The 21935-nt window shown below is 44.1% G+C and overlaps 1 protein-coding gene and 2 long non-coding RNA genes across 5 annotated transcripts; all 3 read right to left on the bottom strand.

Annotated features, from left to right (window-relative positions):
* Nucleotides 1-529: 529 nt before the first annotated feature.
* Nucleotides 530-15472, bottom strand: LOC308593244. Of its 2 annotated transcripts, XR_014010877.1 has the most exons (5): nt 15168-15472; nt 14465-14623; nt 13479-13566; nt 3596-3830; nt 530-2546 (listed from the first exon to the last, which is right to left on the bottom strand). It is a non-coding gene; the product is annotated as an uncharacterized lncRNA (long non-coding RNA). The 2 variants fall into 2 exon arrangements; XR_014010878.1 differs by lacking the exon at nt 15168-15472 and having other exon boundaries at nt 14465-15081.
* Nucleotides 4151-10000, bottom strand: PPP1R3G (protein phosphatase 1 regulatory subunit 3G). The gene has a single exon (XM_081205355.1). It carries the CDS (start codon nt 9457-9459, stop codon nt 8443-8445), a length of 1017 nt encoding a protein of 338 aa, XP_081061481.1. The 5' UTR covers nt 9460-10000; the 3' UTR covers nt 4151-8442.
* A 933-nt stretch (nt 15473-16405) lies between the features above and the next one.
* Nucleotides 16406-21857, bottom strand: LOC308593969. Of its 2 annotated transcripts, none has more exons than XR_014011165.1 (3): nt 19773-21843; nt 18787-18874; nt 16406-16532 (listed from the first exon to the last, which is right to left on the bottom strand). It is a non-coding gene; the product is annotated as an uncharacterized lncRNA (long non-coding RNA). The 2 variants fall into 2 exon arrangements; XR_014011164.1 differs by lacking the exon at nt 16406-16532 and having other exon boundaries at nt 18740-18874; nt 19773-21186; nt 21823-21857.
* Between the last annotated feature and the right edge of the window lie 78 nt (nt 21858-21935).

Here is a 21935-nt window from a genome sequence, read left to right as displayed (position 1 = left end):
CGCTTGAAGGGGCGCTGCACAGTTCTCCCTCCTTGCGCAGCGCCTCTCCTGCTTCTGTCCTGGCCTCTGCCTTAGCCGCATGCAGCCTCTTCAGGCAGGGGGAGCCTTCATGCCCCTGCCCTGAAGAGGCTTGATGCGGTTATCCCAGAAGCCAAAACAGCCACACAGTTTCCCAGAAGCCAGATCCCTCTTGCTGTTCTGGCTTCTGGGATTCAGAATAATTTTTTCTTGCTTTCCTCCTCCCAAACCTAGGTGCGCCTTATGGAGCGAAAAATACGGTACATCCAGCCTTAACAGTATGCCTCCCAATAGTTAAGCCTGTGCTTCTGAGAAGGTTACAAGCATGGTGAGAATAACCATTTGGTTGTCACCTTGTGAACTCCGTGACCATAAACTTTTTTAAAAAAAATTGGACACCATTGGACCTTGTGAAAATATACTGCGTGTGTTATGCATTATAAGTAGCGCTCTCACTTCAGCTGGGGATCTAGAAGCTGCACAAGATTATGAAACAACCACTAGAAGCGAATTTGACTGTAGCACCGCATTCAGCCTTTACTCTTTAGTAAAGCATTCAAGTGCATTGTTTTTAATCAATGCTTCCTTCTCCTTCCCCAAGCTCTTGGATCCTCATACTAATTGACACCAGAAATTTGGTTTCTTTATAGACATATGAGGAAGAGATCCCCCCCAGCCCCGTTTACAGCAACAAGAAATGTTCCAGTTTGTTCATCAATTGATAAGCACTGTACAAAGGTAGTGGCGAGGGGATGGGAGAAGGGAAGGAGTTGCTTCAAACATGTTGCTGATCCTATCAGCCTCTTTATCGAGTCCGAATCTCTGCTGAAATGTCAGGCACCAAAATTAGGCTATTTGCTAATTCAAAGGTCAAAAGAACACAACAATTTTCTGAAACTTACAAAAACATCCAGGCTTTTTACTAGCAAACATGATTAACCATCTGCTACATCTGTAGACACCAGATTGCTCCCATGCACTTGAGAGTCCAATCAAAAAAAGGCATGGAGAGCCTTTAAGAAAGCAGGTTAAACCTCATAGGCCATGTCCACAATTGCTAGATTTATGGGAATGTTCGAAAGAATTTCTGATCCACCAACCGTGCTTGGCACAATACCCAGGACTGAGTAAACCTGGGTGTGTACTGCACTTGGTGTGCATTCATGGCCACCAAGCTGCCTTCAGTAGGTTTCGTCTCGTGTCATACAGACCTATACTAATTACAGAGGCTTGTGTTCCTACAGCGTGGCTACCAGCATTCAGCCGGACGGATCTCGTGACACAGAATTAGCCATGCTTCTAAAGGAATTACAGTAAACAAAGGCTTCTTAACTATTGCACCTAAGCAGTTCCACCATACAAGTTACATGACTCCTCTACAAAGCAGGCATCGCAGAACCTCCTCCAGACAAGCGTAATTGCAGTTTCCAGGCAGGCACACGTAGGGGAGCTTAGGGAAGAGTGACAAAACCAGCTCTGTATATTATTGTGAGCGCCTACCGTTCATCAGACAGAATGGATTTACCTGAAGAAAGTGATGTTCTGCAAGTTAATGGTATCCTAGAAGCCTTCATTGAAGGCTGCAGGACTGTCTTAAGCATATGCGGTGCCGGGGTGCTGCCTGGTGCCCCCCCCCCGGTTGCCCAGTCCCAGGCATGCAGGAGGGCGGAGCCGGCCGGCCGCCTCAGCACCTTGCTGGCCCCCGAACTTGTGGCACAGAGCCACCCACAGCAGAAGAGCCCGCCACAGCGCTCTGACCGATGGGCGGGCTCTTCCCCGGACTCGATTTCTCGGCCTGGCGCCCCTGAGAGCCCAGCACCCAGATGCCCCGCACCCCTAGCACCTATGGACAAGACGGCCCTGGAAGGCTGATATCCAAACGCAACCACCAATAGTTTGCTTGTACGAGTAGTGCCATCAGTGGTTTCAATCAATTGAACATCATTCCTACATGCTTACTTGGGCAGATGGAGATTCTGTATAAGCCAGAAGATCCCAAGTTCCACCCCAAACCAAGATGTTTAGCATCCATTTTTATTTCTCTTCCTTCTCACCATATGCTGCTGACATTGTGATAATGGCGAGCGGCACAGAAAGCCACACCAGAAACGCATAAAAAGCCCTAAGTCGATTTACACAGTCTTAACTATATTCAGCAGTTTTGCCTGTCACTTTCATACACATGGCCAAGATCAGATTACAATTGATGGGCAAATTACACTCAACCTTAAGCGCTGTAAAATAAACAATCTAGTTGTTTAAAATGGAAATAACCCTGCACCTAAAGGCGAACACTAAAGCTAATTTATAATGCTTTTTACTTGCCTCTTCATTCCTACTGCTATCACCATTTTCAGCTTAACCTCTACTTAGACATGATACCATGACAGAAAATGTCAATACAGCATTAATAGTTTCTAGGTAAACGCCTGGCATGTCTCTATACTTTTGCATTTTCTTTTGTTTTTGATAAATGAAGGCACTTCCCTGAAGGCACTTTTAGCTTCAGGACATCTGCAGGACAGACACTTACCGTATTTTTCGCTCTATAACACGCATCTGACCATAACACGCATGTAGTTTTTAGAGGAGGAAAACGAGGAAAAAATATTCTAAATGAAACAGTGGATGTATGATTTTTATGGTTCATGCTGTGGCCACAGACATGTGATCTGACAGTGAGTTTGAGGTAGCCCAATGCAAAAATCCTGAGGATCCATGTGGATCCGTGCTTTGTAACCACATTTTAAGTGGGGAGGGAAGGAAAAGAACTCAAGGGACAAGGAGCTTTTCCGCGGGGAGGAGGGAGGGAAAGAGCACTGTTGCTTTAAAGGTATACTTAAGGTATTTGCCCTGTGCCTGGGTTTTTTTTCCATTTAACAGTTTGCAGCCTTTTCCTTCCGCTCCTTGTTTTGAGGCGGAATAGATTTGAGCAAGTGAGGAGGACTTGAATTGCAGGGGATTTGCCATTAGCTGTGTAAAAGTGCTCCTCCTTGCAGCCTGAATGATAAGCAGCCACCAGCAGCAATAGAATGGAGCACAAAAAAGGGGTAGGGGCACTAGGACCCAGACAATGCTCAAATCTATCCTGCCTGAAAACAAGCTGCTCCATCCCAGCCGATCAGCTGAGACGCGGGGATTTGCGAAGTTTTCCCCTCTCCCTCATGCCCTCCCCAGCCTTTTTTTTTACTTCCTGGTTTTCACTCCGCTGGCTCAGAGCTCGAGGTTGGTTTTATTTTGCTGCTGGTTGCTTAAATTTTATCTTTCCTGCCGTCTCTCTGCAGCCTCATTGCTCTGTTTAGAGAGCGCGCAGACCTTTGCTAGCGTCTGTCCCTCCTCCCGTGTAAGCGGCTGCTGCCGGCTTTGCTGCTATGGCTCTCCTTCCCTCCCTCCTTCCTGGCTCCAGGTCGCTTTAAAGAAAGCAAAGTGAGAGCCTCGTAGAGTGTGTAAGTGGCTCCCGCTTTGCCTGACTGATGGCAGCCATGGCTCTGATCCGTGCATTCGCTCCTTAACACGCACAGGCATTTTCCCTTACTTTCTCGGAGCAAAAAAGTGCGTGTTTTGGAGCGAAATTTACGGTATATGGTGCCTCTTACTTCAAATAAGATTTTAACCAGCTGCAGTACCTTTTAGAACCCAGACTGAAGTTTTAATATACAATATTTGCTTTGGTTTAATACACATTTTCCTTTTCTTTCTTATTTTAATCCAGATGGCTGCAGAATCTCTTATTGTTTCCAGACCTGGTACACACTAGCAAAGTTGAGAGTAAGCTCTGCTAGCACTCAAAATGCAGACATCTGGAACTGTACCTGCCAAAAAAGAGGAAAACATTAAATGAGTCTAAGCATTTAAGAGTTAACTTCTTTAAAATCTCCAAATTTCAGAAGAGTCAAAGAGCTTGAGATGTACTTTTAGGAACTAGACAGTATGTTTGGGAAATTTGGCAAACTCAGGCATAGAGAAGGGGCAGAAGTTTATTGGTCACATTATTTCATTCTATGTCTCAACATCTGTTAACACCGAAGTCCTAACTTAAGAAAATAAGAACCAACCATCTTGGGTAAAAGCAAATGAAAGCAAACAAAACCATTGCTTAATTTGAGTCCCATTTAAAAGAAACATCTAAGGCTGCCAACCCAATAAGCCTTTATTGAACAAAGGGTTGTGGCGCTTGAAAATCTCCTCTCCTCCTCTACAATCTGGTTATGTTTGTACAGCAGTTATGGGATAGATATACACACAAGAAAGATTACACTGAAGACAAAAATTGATGTAGTCGTATGTAGCAGACAAGCAACCTCGTTAACTCACAGGAAAAGGCATTTTTATTCATCAAGGTTTACAATTCTTGCTTATTAAAGCATCCGAGAGAATTCCTCCAACACGTCTAACAGAAACAAAAAAACTCACCCACCCAACTCACCCTTCCCCATATTCCTCTAAAGGCACTAAAAACAGAAGCATATTTGACATTCCTCTGGAAGGAGAGGGTGATCATTTACACGCAGAATGCAATCCATATTTAGAATACTGTGCACAATTCCAGATATCTCTGGGAACTCGGTCTCCTCTGAATGCTGTTCCAACAAGATTATTCACAGCAAATACAGGAGGAACTCCACAGTGTGCAAAACCAGTTCTTACCAGTTTTTGCCAGAATAGCATGCTAGAGATTTGCTCCTTGCTTGCTGAGAATGATCTTGTTCAAGACAGTATGCAGTTCTGACATATTGGCTAACAGCTCTGTTCATTCCCTCTGAATATCTCAGGCAAGAACTACCGGTAGTTTCTTCCCCACCCCCCAATAGTTTATGGAAATAAACCTGGGGGGGGCGGAGGAAGAGGCACCCTAAGTCACCTGAGCTGGCAAGAAGTCAAAGGCTACCTAAATTTACATTTCTAAAAGTGCTTATTCAAGCCCTGTGGGGTTTTTTTAAAAAAAAGGTATCACATTTCCTAACCAAAACACTCACCTATGTCTTCCACTGGCTCTCAGGTATACAAAAAAATTATCCCATGGGAAAATATATATTTTCCCCCATCCCCCACAACCTAGCATCTTTACCACTTAAGGTGGTAGGAGCGTCAAAGTTTATGCTGACCGCATTATGACTCACTGCGGGCTCTTTGGCATGGCATCAGTTTTTTATCCAAGGAAAAGGAACGTGTGGTGTTCAGGAGAATTTGTGCACTCGTGCTTGCTTATTCATTGCTACGTTTAATTTAATACATTTTGGAAACTAGTTTTAAAAGAAAAATAGAAACCCCGCAGGGTTTCTCTGCATCTGCAATATAGTATTTATTTTTTTCCAAAAAGTGACCAGAACAAGTTCTTCCAAAATGTTGAGAAAACTGCTACTCTAGCTGAAGGATTTTTCGAAGTACACTGAAAGTCAGTGTTGCTCTTGGCATGCACACAGAGACACCCTACACTTCTGTCCCACTGCCCTGCAACAAGAAGGCTTCAACTACATTTTAACTTTTGTCCCCAACAGTTATCAACTGCAGAGTCCAAGGTTACAGTAGGAGTCACAGTCAGCTTCTCTGTTTAAAAAACGAAGGGGGAAGAGCAGCCATTTAACACTTTATAAACACATCATAAAATTTCCAAACAAGAATCCAAATTATTATTTTGTAATGTTATATTAAGTGCAGAAGGATTATGTTCTGCATAGCTAGTGCACCAAGAAGCAGTTATGGCAATGGTTCTGAATCAACTAAGTACTGTGGACTGCCTGTTTTTCAAAAGACAAGCCATGGACCCCTTACTTTTGAAAATTTTGATACCTCTGTGATAGGTTTAGTTATGTGAGTGGTGCCACAAACCACACCCTGGGTGGGTTAAGTGGACCTCTTGGGGGTCCACAGGTCACCAATTGCGTACCACTGAGCTAAGGAATTCTCAACTGCTACATACACAACAGGGCAGAGCAGTGCCGTGGAAATATAACGTAAATAGGGACAAGCTTCTGAGAACACGCTGCATGTGTGGCACTTGGGAACCATGCCTGGGCGAGACCTTTAGACTGATGTGTGCACACCACAAACCCCACACGTTCATTACAATGCTAAGTGCCCCTTAATCTCCTAGAGATACATTCCTAAAGCAACCTTTAAGGTGATGCTTCATTATATAAGTTGTGGTTGCACAGTGCTGCAACTGGACAAAGTGAGGCATATATAAACCCAAACATGGCTCTGCAAAGCTTACCCCTGCTCACATCTCCCTTCACCTTGGAGGGTATGCCAGTCTATTGCATTCATACAAACCCATACAGGATCCCTCAACATGGCAGATGTTTCATACTACTGACCTACTGAGTCACCTTACTTGAGAAAAGAAGGCTAAGGTTGACACCCTTGTGAAGGGTGAAGAAAAGTACAAAAATCGGAAGTGGTGCCAGCAATATTTTCCCCAAATCCCAGGCAGGAAAGAGCCTACCATTCCAAGTTTTAGAAAGTGAATACTGTAAGAAAGAGCATGCTGAGAAATGAGTTTGCCCTTGAAAGGCAATTCAATTAATTGTCACTTTTGGTCATTAGACCATTTTATCATGACTGGAGAGGAGACCTTAATACAATTTGACTGCTAGACAGGCTTCTAAAGGTGCTATTCAGCAGCCACTTTAGTTAATAGTAGTCCCAAAGACACCAATTAAGTGGTCATCAAGTTGTTCCTGTTTTAGCAGCTAATTTCCCAGAATGATTGCTCCTACTAAACACTTCACAGCCTGAGTTGTAGCAAGGCTGCAGCTAGCTTTTGTGATTGTTTTTTTTTTTAACCATTTAGGGTTGTAAAAGTGCATTAAGTTTCAAAGTAAGAGGCCCTTCAAAGGACTCAACCAAGTTACAGAGATGGGACATCCAGAGGAAGTGGATCACACAAGAAAATTGCTTGCTCTCTCAGCAGCTACTGCCACAGGTATGTCATCTCAAGAGAAGCTTCAGGAATACTGAATGGGTTTACATTTTAAAGCACCTAGTAGTCAATCGGCACACACCAAGGATGACGATCCACACAACAGCTATGCAATAGTCCAGCTAAGGATTATTATTATTTAATCCTGCTTGCCTTCCTCACTACCAACTAGATACATGCAGCTGCCGCTACCACATGCATGCATCAACTTTTGCAAAACCCTGAAGTGTGTGTCCACAGTTTGCAAAAAGCTTAATTCTGTGTGTTGGCAGCAGCTACAATCCAGCCAGAAGCAGGGAGCAAACATAAACGGGATTGGATGCAAAGGAAGGCGGGGCTCCAGAACTTCCAATAGTTGTAGAGAAGGATGAATTTCAGCAGGAAAACCCAAACCTGCCGAAATTCCCTCTTCTACACAGCTACAGCAAGTTCATTTTCATTTGGTCACAGAACTCTAAACACCTTTCCTAAAGGGCTATTACATCCCAGTGTGGATTTTCTAGTAGACAGACATTTCACACCTTCTTAGACCTTGAAAGCCCACATGTGATGATATGCTTTAAGTGATAATTTCTTAACATGCTATGTGACTGGAACCAAGACTAAATCACCAGTGCAAACAAAAACAACAAACAAGTAGCCACAAAAGTTCCCTTTTTCAAAAACAGACCAAAAAAAACCACAACTCCTCTTCATCAAGCCCTTGGCCAATATCTGTTAAGATTTCTGCCAAAAGGTCCTTCCCCATCTGTGTTACAGAAATAAGAGCACATTATCCCTTTGGTGGAAGACAAAGTGCCTCTAGTTTATTAGTGTAAAGAAAAGGCTCGGTATTCAAGTTATAACAGGGAAGTACTCAGCCGTGCATGTGTATTTTGAACAGCTCTGTTTGCTTGGTTCTCAGAGAGACTTCTGTAATTCAATTGCATCCTTCTTGGCTTTCACAAGTCATTTCCTGTACAGGAATAATGGAAGGCACAGGTCAGAAATGGTCCCCCACCCCCCACCACACCTCTTGCAAGCTTCCAGAGCAGCAAACTCCACTCTCTAGCTCCAGAGGGGCATACTTCCCCCCACAAAAAGGGATGTTTCACAGCATCAGTCACTCCCCCAGTTATAGACACCAGGTCATATCAGTGTTTGCCTGGAGCAGAAAGCAGGTAACATTCAGGTTGCTGCTTTGTCCTTCTCTCTCCCATTGTCAGGCCCTGATTTCCACATTTCCTTCTCACTTGATGCCGTACAAGGTTTCTCCTTTGCTCCAACTTGAACTAGGCTGGCTGCAGCGAGGCTAAGGTAAGTGCAAAGGCACGGTTGGCCACCCCGATCCGCTTTCCAAAGGATTGGGGTGGAAGGCACAAAGGCAAGGCGATGGCAGTTCCTGGAGGTCGCGGGGCTCGGAAGGCTGTAAAGCACGCGGTGCGAGGCAAAGCACAGCTGGCTCCTTGCTCCGAGGTTCTCTGGCAACCGAGGAAGGCAAGCTGACGGGCGCCTGGTCGGTGTCAATAAAAGGGAGGCGCGGATTGTTCCGGGCTGCTAAGGGTGTAATTGGCCCCGCCGTTGTTATCCCAGTACTCGCCCTGCTGGCTGCGGTAGCAGATGGCGAAATGCACGGCCGTGCCCTCTTGCAGACCGGGCGGGAGGCACAGGGTGAACTGGTAGCGCTCGACGGGGCTGCAGGGCTCCGGGGGGTCCGCGGGCGGCGGAGGCAGCGGCGCCGCGGGGGTGTCCAAGAAGGAGAGCCACTCGTTGAACGTGTAGCGCACCGTCACTTCTTTGGGGCCCGGGCAGCTGAGCACCCTCACCACGCCGCGCACGTCTGTGGGGGCCCCGGCCAGAGCCGTGCCCGTCGCCTCCTCCAGGCACACGCGCTGGCCCTGAAGCCGCCCGGGCCCGTCGGGCGGCGGCGGCGGCGCCAACTGGAGCGCCTGAGGCAAGTGCAGCGGGCGCAAGGCCGGCGCGGCGCAAGCGCCCAGGCCCGCCAGGGCGGCGCTGAACTCCTCGAAGTCCTTCTGGCGCATGGGGAAGCTCTGCAGGCGGGACAGGACGGCGGGCGGCACCTGCGGCTCCTCGGCGGCGCTGAAGTGCTTCACGCTGGCCAGGCACAAGCCCAGCGAGTCGGCGAACTGCACCCGCTTCTTGCACTTGGTGCAGCAGTTGCCGCTGCCGCCCCCCGACGCCGACGCCCCCGCTCCGTCCTCGTCGTCGTCCTGGTCGCCGTCACTGTCCCCCTCGAGGCGGCCCCGCGGGAAGAGCCGCGCGGCCGCCAGCGTCGGGCTGGCGGGCAGGGAGAGCGAGCGCCCGCGGCGGCGGCGCAACTCCAGAAGCGCCTCCTCGGGAAGCTCCTTCTTCTCCCCCGCGCAGTCCCGCTCGACGGCGCTGCTGCCGCTGCCGCCGCCGCCTCCCGCCTCCGCGCTGCCCGCCGCTCGCCATGGCGCAGCCGAGGCGATCTCCTCAGCCGCCGGGCGCTCGCCGAAGGAAGCTAGCAAGCCCAGCACCGCGGGACCCCTGCTCTCCATAGCATGACGCCGACGCGGCGCCTCGCTCGCTCTCGGCCGAGTCCGGGGCTTCCGCCCTCCCTGCTTAAGTTTCCATCCGAGCGGCGGCCGTCGGGGGCTCCGGTCCGCTTTCCAAGCAGGGTCGTTTTGTCGCAGTTGCGAGGCTGCTCGCGAAAGCCCGTGGCGCGCTGGGCGAAGGGGGCGCGCCCCCTTTTCCCTGCCTCCTGCGCTCCCTCCACACCCCCGGGAAGTGTGGGGCGGGGCGGGACCTCCCACAGGAACCAGTCAGGAAAGACATTCGCCACAGGCTACAAAGCACGTAGCTGTTTCTCTCGCAGTCCCGGGCGGGGACGCGTGCCTAACCCTTTCCTCGGGGTGTGTATGTCGTGGGGGGGGGGTGAGAAGTAAAAGGGGGAAGCACCCCTTCGAATCCGGGCTAGAACGAGCCCTAGATGCAGCTCTTCGCCTGCAGGAGGCTTGGCCTCGCCACGCCCACCAGGAGTCCCCCCTCCTCGAAAGTGGCGTTGCCGAGCAGTAGTAAGACTCAGTTTGGGCTGCTCCCTGGCGCAGGGAGGAAATGAAATGTCAGAGGCAGCCCTCTCTTCGCTACAGGAAGCTGTTCCTGAGGCAGCTCCCCCTTTTTCCTTCCTCTCCTGCTTTTGGCAACTTCGATGGATAATGCCCAGGGGAAAGCTGCAACTATTTCAGTCAGTGCCTTAGAAACGGTCCCACTACAATCGTTACTTAAGTACTGTACAGAGTTGAAGACGCGCTGAGCTCAAATGTATCTAAAAGTCATTATCTCAGGCCCATAAAGTTTTCTCTCCCCCCCCCCCGCCTTCCTTTGGTGCAGCTGGTCAAGCAGAGAAGCTTAACTTGGCTGCTTGTTGATCTGCATGCGATTGCGATTAAATGATGGGCATCTTTCAGAGTCACAGGATTTGTAGATTGTCTTCATGGCCACCCGGTTTGTAAATGATATTCTATCGCTGGAGTTCATGCCCTAATACGGCTAGACATGCTTGAATGAATTGTTCCTCAATGGTGACCATATACTTTAACTCAGATTCCTGCATTGTGGGAGGTTGGACTGTATGGCCCCTTCCAACTCTACCACTCTGGGTCTCTGTTAGGAAGTGTGGAAGTGTGTGTTATCCTCAGACTCACTGTATTTTCACTTCACATATGCGGGCCAAAGTTTGTCTCTGAAAAACAGCATTGAGCTAAACCCTGGCGCAAATTAAACCACATGCCAAACTAAGCCTCATGCTGTTATCTAGAATCAGGGCTGTAATCATAGGCACACTTTGGTGTTTGAAACTAATAATGGGATATAGTGAAACTAAACTGAAATATAGCACAGGTTTAGCATTTCCATATTATTTGCAAACAATATTGGAGCAGGAAAAAAAGAACTTAAATCAAAATCACAGCCATCTGAGGTCTATCTAGGCATTATTGCATGCACATTCACTCTATTAAGTTTGCAGCTGGCTTGCTCCAGGGAAGTGTGCATCACAGTGCTTTGGCTTTATGTGAATTTTGTGTCAAGAAGCCAGACAAAATAGAGGACATGCTACACCTGCGGGAAATTCCCTCCTTTGAACAACTAATAAAGGTGAAGAAGTCCTTTCCTTTAAAAAAACACATGCAACTAGAATCTTTAAAAAGCATTTACTACACACAGATACATCCTGTGCTAGGCTACTACTCATCCTCCAAAATGGAATTTGGTTCAGAAGTGAACTCCGGAGTATGTTACTTGAGACCAGCCCAATCCACCAATCTGTAGGGGGGTGTTAGTTTTAAAGGTGTTTCAGTAAATACATGCTACAAAATTAAATCCCTCCAACACAGTAACAAATTGCACACACTCAAGTAGGACAAGATGGTTTCAACAATGGAGTGCATTGTTCAATAGCCAGCCATGTGTATGTGGTGGATGCCAGACCATATTGTTTTCATTTGAGAAAGTTAGAAATGGATGCCATACTTCAAAAAAGTCATCAGCATCCTGAGAACTGCTCAGTGCCTTTACCTGTCTGTTAACTGTTGCTGTTAAGGGTAGCAACATGAATGCAAATTGTTTTATAGCCCAGACTTAGGCTGGTGAGCTGTCAAAGTACTAGCTAGCTTGCACGGGTACAAGCAGCGGCACAGTGGAGGCCATCTTTGCTGCAGCGCAAGATCATGCAGCCCCCATAATTCAAAACATACTGCTTTAAGTTCTCTGAATTTTTGCTTTAGTTCACTTTTACTGATGCCGCTTTATGCACTGAGAACTTCCACTGCCCAGATGTTCTGTACCAATATAAATGAGAACAGAGTACAGCTTAGAGATCTTTAATTAAATCATAAACGGCAAAATCCTTTGGCAACTAAATTGCCAGTATGAACACTGAAAACCTGAGTATTGCTCTGAGCGTGCAGCCAGAAATTGGATAATTATTTTTCAATCACCTGGGACTACATTGCCATGCTTATCAAAACTAAATGGAATAAAAGTCAGACTACCCATTTCATTTCCTTCCCAGCAAATTACAGCATATAGTTTACTTTTAAGTCAGCTAATTTGGAAGGATGGTTGGCAAAGAAAAAAAAATGTACAATTACACTTCTATCTTGATAACCCACTGCATGTTCAAGATACATAGGTAGGTATTTAAAAAAAACACCCTAATCTTAATGTTGTCACTTTTACATTGTGTAGTCTTTCTTTATAAAGATAATAGGCCCGCAAAATCAATAAATGAGAACACGGCTTTGAGAAGAGAGGGCTAACACAAAGCAAATGAAAAGAAATTAATTATGGGTGGTCAGAGGGGAATAAAATAGCAATAGAAAATAACTGCTATATGTAGCAGTTGAGAGAGATGAAGCCATGAGCATACATCAGACAAAGCCTACATGTTAGATATGCCCCTGAAACCAGTTTGGCACCTGCCTAGTGTGTGCCCTTTCAACTGCCCCCACCCTTACAGTTCCTTTAAAAAATGCCAAGGAAATGAAGAGGCTGGAGCAGCTGGAGGCTGGTACTTTGCATTCCATGGGATGGCAAGAGAGTGAAAGCTGTGCTAAAAGATGATAAAGAGATTGCAGAGAATCTAAATGAATGATTTGCATCTGTCTTCACAGCAGAAGATATAGGGCAGATCCCACTGCCTGCATTGACACTGCTAAATTACAGCAAACGCAGGTGGCACTGTGGGTTAAATCACAGAGCCTAGGACTTACTGATCAGAATGTCGGCGGTTTGAATCCCCACAACAGGGTGAGCTCCCGTTGCTCAGTCCCTGCTCCTGCCAACCTAGCAGTTTGAAAGCACGTCAAAGTGCAAGTAGATAAATAGGTACTGCTCTGGCGGGAAGGTAAACGGCGTTTCCGTGCGCTGCTCTGGTTCGCCAGAAGCGGCATAGTCATGCTGGCCACATGACCCAGAAGCTGTACGCCGGCTCCCTCGGTCAATAAAGCGAGATGAGCGCCGCAACCCCAGAGTCGGTCAGACTGGACCTAATGGCCAGGGGTCCCTTTACCTTTTTATGATACTAGTAAATGGTCTTGGAGTTTCTAAGGCTCTAGCATTGCTAAAACTAAAAGAGATCATAGAAATTCCTAGTATAGAATCATAGAATTGAAGAGTTGGGAGGGAAGGAAAGGATAATCAAGTCCAACCCTTTGCAATGTAGGAATCTTTTGCCCTACATGGGGCTTCAACCCACAACCCTGAAATTAAGAGTCATTACTTAGATATATGTACCTTCATTACTTCTGGAAAATATGGCTGCTAGACTACACCATGTACTTCAGGCTTTTATATGAACAACTGTTTGAATGTAACACATAGGTTTCATTTTACCGAAGTAATTGTATGAAAAGAATTAGAAGCACAAATGCTTGGAATACTAATATGGCACTCCAAAATGGTACAGTGAAAAATAAAGCATTTAAAGTATAGGAATAAATTTTATATAATTAGATTTTAATTATGCCCTTAATTGCAACAGATTAGTCAGAATGCATGAAAATTAAAATTACATTACCCTTTAATTCAGTTTTCTGCTCTGTGCTGCAATCTGATATACTTCTTAGTATTCAAGCAGTCAGAAAGCCGTAAGAATGTGCCCGTGGCTGAAAAATACACAGAGGAAGTACTTGGCATATATAACAATGTTAGTAAGTAAATAGAATCCTTTGAAAATCATCATTTTAGGCAATAGCCTTCCCTTATGATGAGGCTCCAGTCTACATTGGCCACTGTAACTGATGTTAGTCACAGAGGAGGAAACAGACAATATTGATTTGGACAGGGGCAACAGCACAGGGGAAAGGCTTACACATACATACACCATGGCATTATTATTACTAATATACTGCTATACCATGGATACAGTCCAAATCAGGATTTCCTGTTGCAGCTTTTGTTATAAAGTTCAGTGAGTGCCTTTTGGCTAATTATCAAACTATCTCACAGCCAACATAAACTACCAGTACTTCACATGGTTGTTGTGGGACTAAATGAGACAAAAATCCTAACACATTTCATATGCATAGAGGACAATCCTAAAGCAAGATCCACCAGAAGGAGGAGCTTAGGCTGCAGTAGATCTCTGGCTCAGCTGACTGATTCCCCACTCAGCTTGGTCATGTGACCTAGCAACCCAACACACAACATTTTTAAAGGCTTGTTTTCCCTTTGCCAGGCTTAGGCAGAACAGCAGCTCTACTGCTGAATAGCATTTGGATCTGGTGTAACTTTATGCTAGCTTAATTTACACCAGCTTGCTTTACACCAGATTCTTGTGCACAGAATTGCTCCCACAAAGTGTTATATAAATGCCAATAGTTACAGCTTATTTATTTTTACCCTATATTTCCTATAACCTTTGTTGAGATGTTCCATGAAAAATATTATTCCCTTTTGTTGTCACATATGAAAATATGTGCAACAGTTACTTGGTAACTCCTGCCTCAACCAGTATCCACAAACATTAAGTATAATGTTCTTCTGCTGTTAAGATGCAATTACCTGGAACACTTTGCTTTTCTCTCCTGAGAGAACATGTCTTAGTCGCATATAAAAGAGACATTGATTGGAGATGTACAGTAACTTCAGAAGAAAAAGCTGAGTAAATACTGGAAGGCTGTCAAATCATTGATTTGTCACGTTCTTGTCCTTCAGCGTCTTCTAAAATGATCAGAGTGGCAGAATCTTATTTTACTCCAACAGAGCCATGTTAGGCTTATGTGATCCAAAGAGGTTAACGAATAGGGTTTTAACTTGTATCCAGTTTCGACAGTTGCCCTATGCCCGTTGGCTGTCTTTCCTCAGTATCATTCTCTCCCCTTAGCAAACTCATGACTGAACAGAATCCAGCAATTGCATATTGCCAAGACTACTTTCCCCCCACCCCAAATTTTTTTATTGGTTTTCACAACATTATAAACAAACAAACAAACGAACGAACACATAAGACAAACAAACATAAATCATAGCCTTATTGAAAATTATTAACATTGTTAAGTGACTTCCTCGCTTCCCTTTGGTTGAATTTCATTGCATATCCTTTTAGCGGTTTTCCAAATCACAGTTCTTATAAAATTTAACTTAAACATTAACATCCTTAGATCTTCACATTATGAAATTAAACAGGTCAGTATTGCAACTACAAATGCATCAACCAGCTAAGGGACCAGCTGAAAACCTGCCTTTTTGTAGTTGCAATACTGACCTGTGTGTTGGGAAACCCAACAGAATATTGGCATGGTGTACCATTTTGTTATTATGTTTCATCATCATCATTAATTAAATTTATATGCCACCCTTCACCTGAAGATCACAGGGTGGTTCAGAACATAAAAATACAACATGAGAACACAAAATACATGCGGATAAGAGAATAAAACAAAACCAGTAACCCCTTCCAACAAACTGGCCATATAATGAACTTTCAATGCAAGCCAGCTAAAAGTTTCAGAGATGTGGGCACTCTTATTAGCTCTGAAAAATTCCCTTATGGTCACCTTTCCAGATTCTAAGCGCTTTTCAATGGCCTTTTCACCACAAACTAATGAGCATACTCTGAGCTCAAATGTATCTAAAAGTCATTATCTCAGGCCCATAAAGTTTTCTCTCCCCCCCCCCCCGCCTTCCTTTGGTGCAGCTGGTCAAGCAGAGAAGCTTAACTTGGCTGCTTGTTGATCTGCATGCGATTGCGATTAAATGATGGGCATCTTTCAGAGTCACAGGATTTGTAGATTGTCTTCATGGCCACCCGGTTTGTAAATGATATTCTATCGCTGGAGTTCATGCCCTAATACGGCTAGACATGCTTGAATGAATTGTTCCTCAATGGTGACCATATACTTTAACTCAGATTCCTGCATTGTGGGAGGTTGGACTGTATGGCCCCTTCCAACTCTACCACTCTGGGTCTCTGTTAGGAAGTGTGGAAGTGTGTGTTATCCTCAGACTCACTGTATTTTCACTTCACATATGCGGGCCAAAGTTTGTCTCTGAAAAACAGCATTGAGCTAAACCCTGGCGCAAATTAAACCACATGCCAAACTAAGCCTCATGCTGTTATCTAGAATCAGGGCTGTAATCATAGGCACACTTTGGTGTTTGAAACTAATAATGGGATATAGTGAAACTAAACTGAAATATAGCACAGGTTTAGCATTTCCATATTATTTGCAAACAATATTGGAGCAGGAAAAAAAGAACTTAAATCAAAATCACAGCCATCTGAGGTCTATCTAGGCATTATTGCATGCACATTCACTCTATTAAGTTTGCAGCTGGCTTGCTCCAGGGAAGTGTGCATCACAGTGCTTTGGCTTTATGTGAATTTTGTGTCAAGAAGCCAGACAAAATAGAGGACATGCTACACCTGCGGGAAATTCCCTCCTTTGAACAACTAATAAAGGTGAAGAAGTCCTTTCCTTTAAAAAAACACATGCAACTAGAATCTTTAAAAAGCATTTACTACACACAGATACATCCTGTGCTAGGCTACTACTCATCCTCCAAAATGGAATTTGGTTCAGAAGTGAACTCCGGAGTATGTTACTTGAGACCAGCCCAATCCACCAATCTGTAGGGGGGTGTTAGTTTTAAAGGTGTTTCAGTAAATACATGCTACAAAATTAAATCCCTCCAACACAGTAACAAATTGCACACACTCAAGTAGGACAAGATGGTTTCAACAATGGAGTGCATTGTTCAATAGCCAGCCATGTGTATGTGGTGGATGCCAGACCATATTGTTTTCATTTGAGAAAGTTAGAAATGGATGCCATACTTCAAAAAAGTCATCAGCATCCTGAGAACTGCTCAGTGCCTTTACCTGTCTGTTAACTGTTGCTGTTAAGGGTAGCAACATGAATGCAAATTGTTTTATAGCCCAGACTTAGGCTGGTGAGCTGTCAAAGTACTAGCTAGCTTGCACGGGTACAAGCAGCGGCACAGTGGAGGCCATCTTTGCTGCAGCGCAAGATCATGCAGCCCCCATAATTCAAAACATACTGCTTTAAGTTCTCTGAATTTTTGCTTTAGTTCACTTTTACTGATGCCGCTTTATGCACTGAGAACTTCCACTGCCCAGATGTTCTGTACCAATATAAATGAGAACAGAGTACAGCTTAGAGATCTTTAATTAAATCATAAACGGCAAAATCCTTTGGCAACTAAATTGCCAGTATGAACACTGAAAACCTGAGTATTGCTCTGAGCGTGCAGCCAGAAATTGGATAATTATTTTTCAATCACCTGGGACTACATTGCCATGCTTATCAAAACTAAATGGAATAAAAGTCAGACTACCCATTTCATTTCCTTCCCAGCAAATTACAGCATATAGTTTACTTTTAAGTCAGCTAATTTGGAAGGATGGTTGGCAAAGAAAAAAAAATGTACAATTACACTTCTATCTTGATAACCCACTGCATGTTCAAGATACATAGGTAGGTATTTAAAAAAAACACCCTAATCTTAATGTTGTCACTTTTACATTGTGTAGTCTTTCTTTATAAAGATAATAGGCCCGCAAAATCAATAAATGAGAACACGGCTTTGAGAAGAGAGGGCTAACACAAAGCAAATGAAAAGAAATTAATTATGGGTGGTCAGAGGGGAATAAAATAGCAATAGAAAATAACTGCTATATGTAGCAGTTGAGAGAGATGAAGCCATGAGCATACATCAGACAAAGCCTACATGTTAGATATGCCCCTGAAACCAGTTTGGCACCTGCCTAGTGTGTGCCCTTTCAACTGCCCCCACCCTTACAGTTCCTTTAAAAAATGCCAAGGAAATGAAGAGGCTGGAGCAGCTGGAGGCTGGTACTTTGCATTCCATGGGATGGCAAGAGAGTGAAAGCTGTGCTAAAAGATGATAAAGAGATTGCAGAGAATCTAAATGAATGATTTGCATCTGTCTTCACAGCAGAAGATATAGGGCAGATCCCACTGCCTGCATTGACACTGCTAAATTACAGCAAACGCAGGTGGCACTGTGGGTTAAATCACAGAGCCTAGGACTTACTGATCAGAATGTCGGCGGTTTGAATCCCCACAACAGGGTGAGCTCCCGTTGCTCAGTCCCTGCTCCTGCCAACCTAGCAGTTTGAAAGCACGTCAAAGTGCAAGTAGATAAATAGGTACAGCTCTGGCGGGAAGGTAAACGGCGTTTCCGTGCGCTGCTCTGGTTCGCCAGAAGCGGCATAGTCATGCTGGCCACATGACCCAGAAGCTGTACGCCGGCTCCCTCGGTCAATAAAGCGAGATGAGCGCCGCAACCCCAGAGTCGGTCAGACTGGACCTAATGGCCAGGGGTCCCTTTACCTTTTTATGATACTAGTAAATGGTCTTGGAGTTTCTAAGGCTCTAGCATTGCTAAAACTAAAAGAGATCATAGAAATTCCTAGTATAGAATCATAGAATTGAAGAGTTGGGAGGGAAGGAAAGGATAATCAAGTCCAACCCTTTGCAATGTAGGAATCTTTTGCCCTACATGGGGCTTCAACCCACAACCCTGAAATTAAGAGTCATTACTTAGATATATGTACCTTCATTACTTCTGGAAAATATGGCTGCTAGACTACACCATGTACTTCAGGCTTTTATATGAACAACTGTTTGAATGTAACACATAGGTTTCATTTTACCGAAGTAATTGTATGAAAAGAATTAGAAGCACAAATGCTTGGAATACTAATATGGCACTCCAAAATGGTACAGTGAAAAATAAAGCATTTAAAGTATAGGAATAAATTTTATATAATTAGATTTTAATTATGCCCTTAATTGCAACAGATTAGTCAGAATGCATGAAAATTAAAATTACATTACCCTTTAATTCAGTTTTCTGCTCTGTGCTGCAATCTGATATACTTCTTAGTATTCAAGCAGTCAGAAAGCCGTAAGAATGTGCCCGTGGCTGAAAAATACACAGAGGAAGTACTTGGCATATATAACAATGTTAGTAAGTAAATAGAATCCTTTGAAAATCATCATTTTAGGCAATAGCCTTCCCTTATGATGAGGCTCCAGTCTACATTGGCCACTGTAACTGATGTTAGTCACAGAGGAGGAAACAGACAATATTGATTTGGACAGGGGCAACAGCACAGGGGAAAGGCTTACACATACATACACCATGGCATTATTATTACTAATATACTGCTATACCATGGATACAGTCCAAATCAGGATTTCCTGTTGCAGCTTTTGTTATAAAGTTCAGTGAGTGCCTTTTGGCTAATTATCAAACTATCTCACAGCCAACATAAACTACCAGTACTTCACATGGTTGTTGTGGGACTAAATGAGACAAAAATCCTAACACATTTCATATGCATAGAGGACAATCCTAAAGCAAGATCCACCAGAAGGAGGAGCTTAGGCTGCAGTAGATCTCTGGCTCAGCTGACTGATTCCCCACTCAGCTTGGTCATGTGACCTAGCAACCCAACACACAACATTTTTAAAGGCTTGTTTTCCCTTTGCCAGGCTTAGGCAGAACAGCAGCTCTACTGCTGAATAGCATTTGGATCTGGTGTAACTTTATGCTAGCTTAATTTACACCAGCTTGCTTTACACCAGATTCTTGTGCACAGAATTGCTCCCACAAAGTGTTATATAAATGCCAATAGTTACAGCTTATTTATTTTTACCCTATATTTCCTATAACCTTTGTTGAGATGTTCCATGAAAAATATTATTCCCTTTTGTTGTCACATATGAAAATATGTGCAACAGTTACTTGGTAACTCCTGCCTCAACCAGTATCCACAAACATTAAGTATAATGTTCTTCTGCTGTTAAGATGCAATTACCTGGAACACTTTGCTTTTCTCTCCTGAGAGAACATGTCTTAGTCGCATATAAAAGAGACATTGATTGGAGATGTACAGTAACTTCAGAAGAAAAAGCTGAGTAAATACTGGAAGGCTGTCAAATCATTGATTTGTCACGTTCTTGTCCTTCAGCGTCTTCTAAAATGATCAGAGTGGCAGAATCTTATTTTACTCCAACAGAGCCATGTTAGGCTTATGTGATCCAAAGAGGTTAACGAATAGGGTTTTAACTTGTATCCAGTTTCGACAGTTGCCCTATGCCCGTTGGCTGTCTTTCCTCAGTATCATTCTCTCCCCTTAGCAAACTCATGACTGAACAGAATCCAGCAATTGCATATTGCCAAGACTACTTTCCCCCCACCCCAAATTTTTTTATTGGTTTTCACAACATTATAAACAAACAAACAAACGAACGAACACATAAGACAAACAAACATAAATCATAGCCTTATTGAAAATTATTAACATTGTTAAGTGACTTCCTCGCTTCCCTTTGGTTGAATTTCATTGCATATCCTTTTAGCGGTTTTCCAAATCACAGTTCTTATAAAATTTAACTTAAACATTAACATCCTTAGATCTTCACATTATGAAATTAAACATATTAATTCATCACTTAACATAAATAAAATCCTAAACCAATTACGGGTAAGTATCTGCAAGCTGTTTTCAGTTAATTTAACATATTTAACTAAGTAATCATTAAATTTAATCCACTCTTCCTGATACTCCTCCTCCTTCTGGTCGCGGACTCTTCCGGTTAGGTCGGCTAGCCAAGACTACTTTTGGTCTAACGTGCATGTAAAACAATATGCTAGGTGCTGTACGGAACAGAGTGGTGCATTTCTTGTGCAGGCGACCTAAGTCTCAATAGGCTGGACAACGATTTACAGGGGAAGGGAGTGCTGAAGACGTATAGTAAGAAAGGTCCCCAAGTCACATTTGAACAGAAATAGCCGTGTTTCCATCTGTGTTATAAGAGGCCCAAGATATACACACACCTAGGCATGATGCACATAGCGGCACCCATGAGGTAGGTGGATGGAAATAATTTGAAATGCAACTATAGGCACCAGATCGACACGTGCAGGGATATTATAAAGCTGCTGCATGCTGAAGTTCTAACATGGGCTGGATAAGTTCCACCCGCTCAGCCCTGCTCCCTTTCCTCCGTGGACCTGGGAAGGAGCTGTTGCCTGGCAACCGCCTCCAGAAAGGAAAGGCTGCTACCATCAATGCATCAACCAGCTAAGGGACCAGCTGAAAACCTGCCTTTTTGTAGTTGCAATACTGACCTGTGTGTTGGGAAACCCAACAGAATATTGGCATGGTGTACCATTTTGTTATTATGTTTCATCATCATCATTAATTAAATTTATATGCCACCCTTCACCTGAAGATCACAGGGTGGTTCAGAACATAAAAATACAACATGAGAACACAAAATACATGCGGATAAGAGAATAAAACAAAACCAGTAACCCCTTCCAACAAACTGGCCATATAATGAACTTTCAATGCAAGCCAGCTAAAAGTTTCAGAGATGTGGGCACTCTTATTAGCTCTGAAAAATTCCCTTATGGTCACCTTTCCAGATTCTAAGCGCTTTTCAATGGCCTTTTCACCACAAACTAATGAGCATACTCTTGTAATTTTCAGCCTTTTATTCAAATGTAACTCTGTTCAGCCTTATTGTGCATAGGACGAAGTGCAAATAAATGCCTTGAAAAGTTATATCATCACTATGAGGTCATTAGAGGAAAAAAGTTTCATTTTCAGTGGTGTTCTTTTCGCACTGCGACTTCCCCTGAGTCAACTACAGTCACACTGAACTCTTTCTATTCTATTCTATTCTATTCTATTCTATTCTATTCTATTCTATTCTATTCTATTCTATTTTTGATTAATTGATTAATTTGTGTTTTCACGAGTCCCATGATTCTCTCTGCAGGGCTTTTAATTCTTTCCTCAGCACCCAGCCGCTCCCCTCTCTCAACCGTCCCTCAAACCCAAAGCAAGCGCGGGCAACCTTTGTAAAGCGACGGCGCTCGCGCTTCCCTAACGGCGAGCGCGCATGCGCGTACCTCCTTCCCTCCGCCCCTTGTTCCCAACCCACAGACCGCCTCCCTTACGAACGAGTGA

Source organism: Podarcis bocagei (genome assembly GCF_964188305.1).
Source record: "Podarcis bocagei genome assembly, chromosome: 8".
NCBI lineage: Eukaryota > Metazoa > Chordata > Lepidosauria > Squamata > Lacertidae > Podarcis > Podarcis bocagei.
This window is presented reverse-complemented; position numbering and strand designations above follow the sequence as displayed.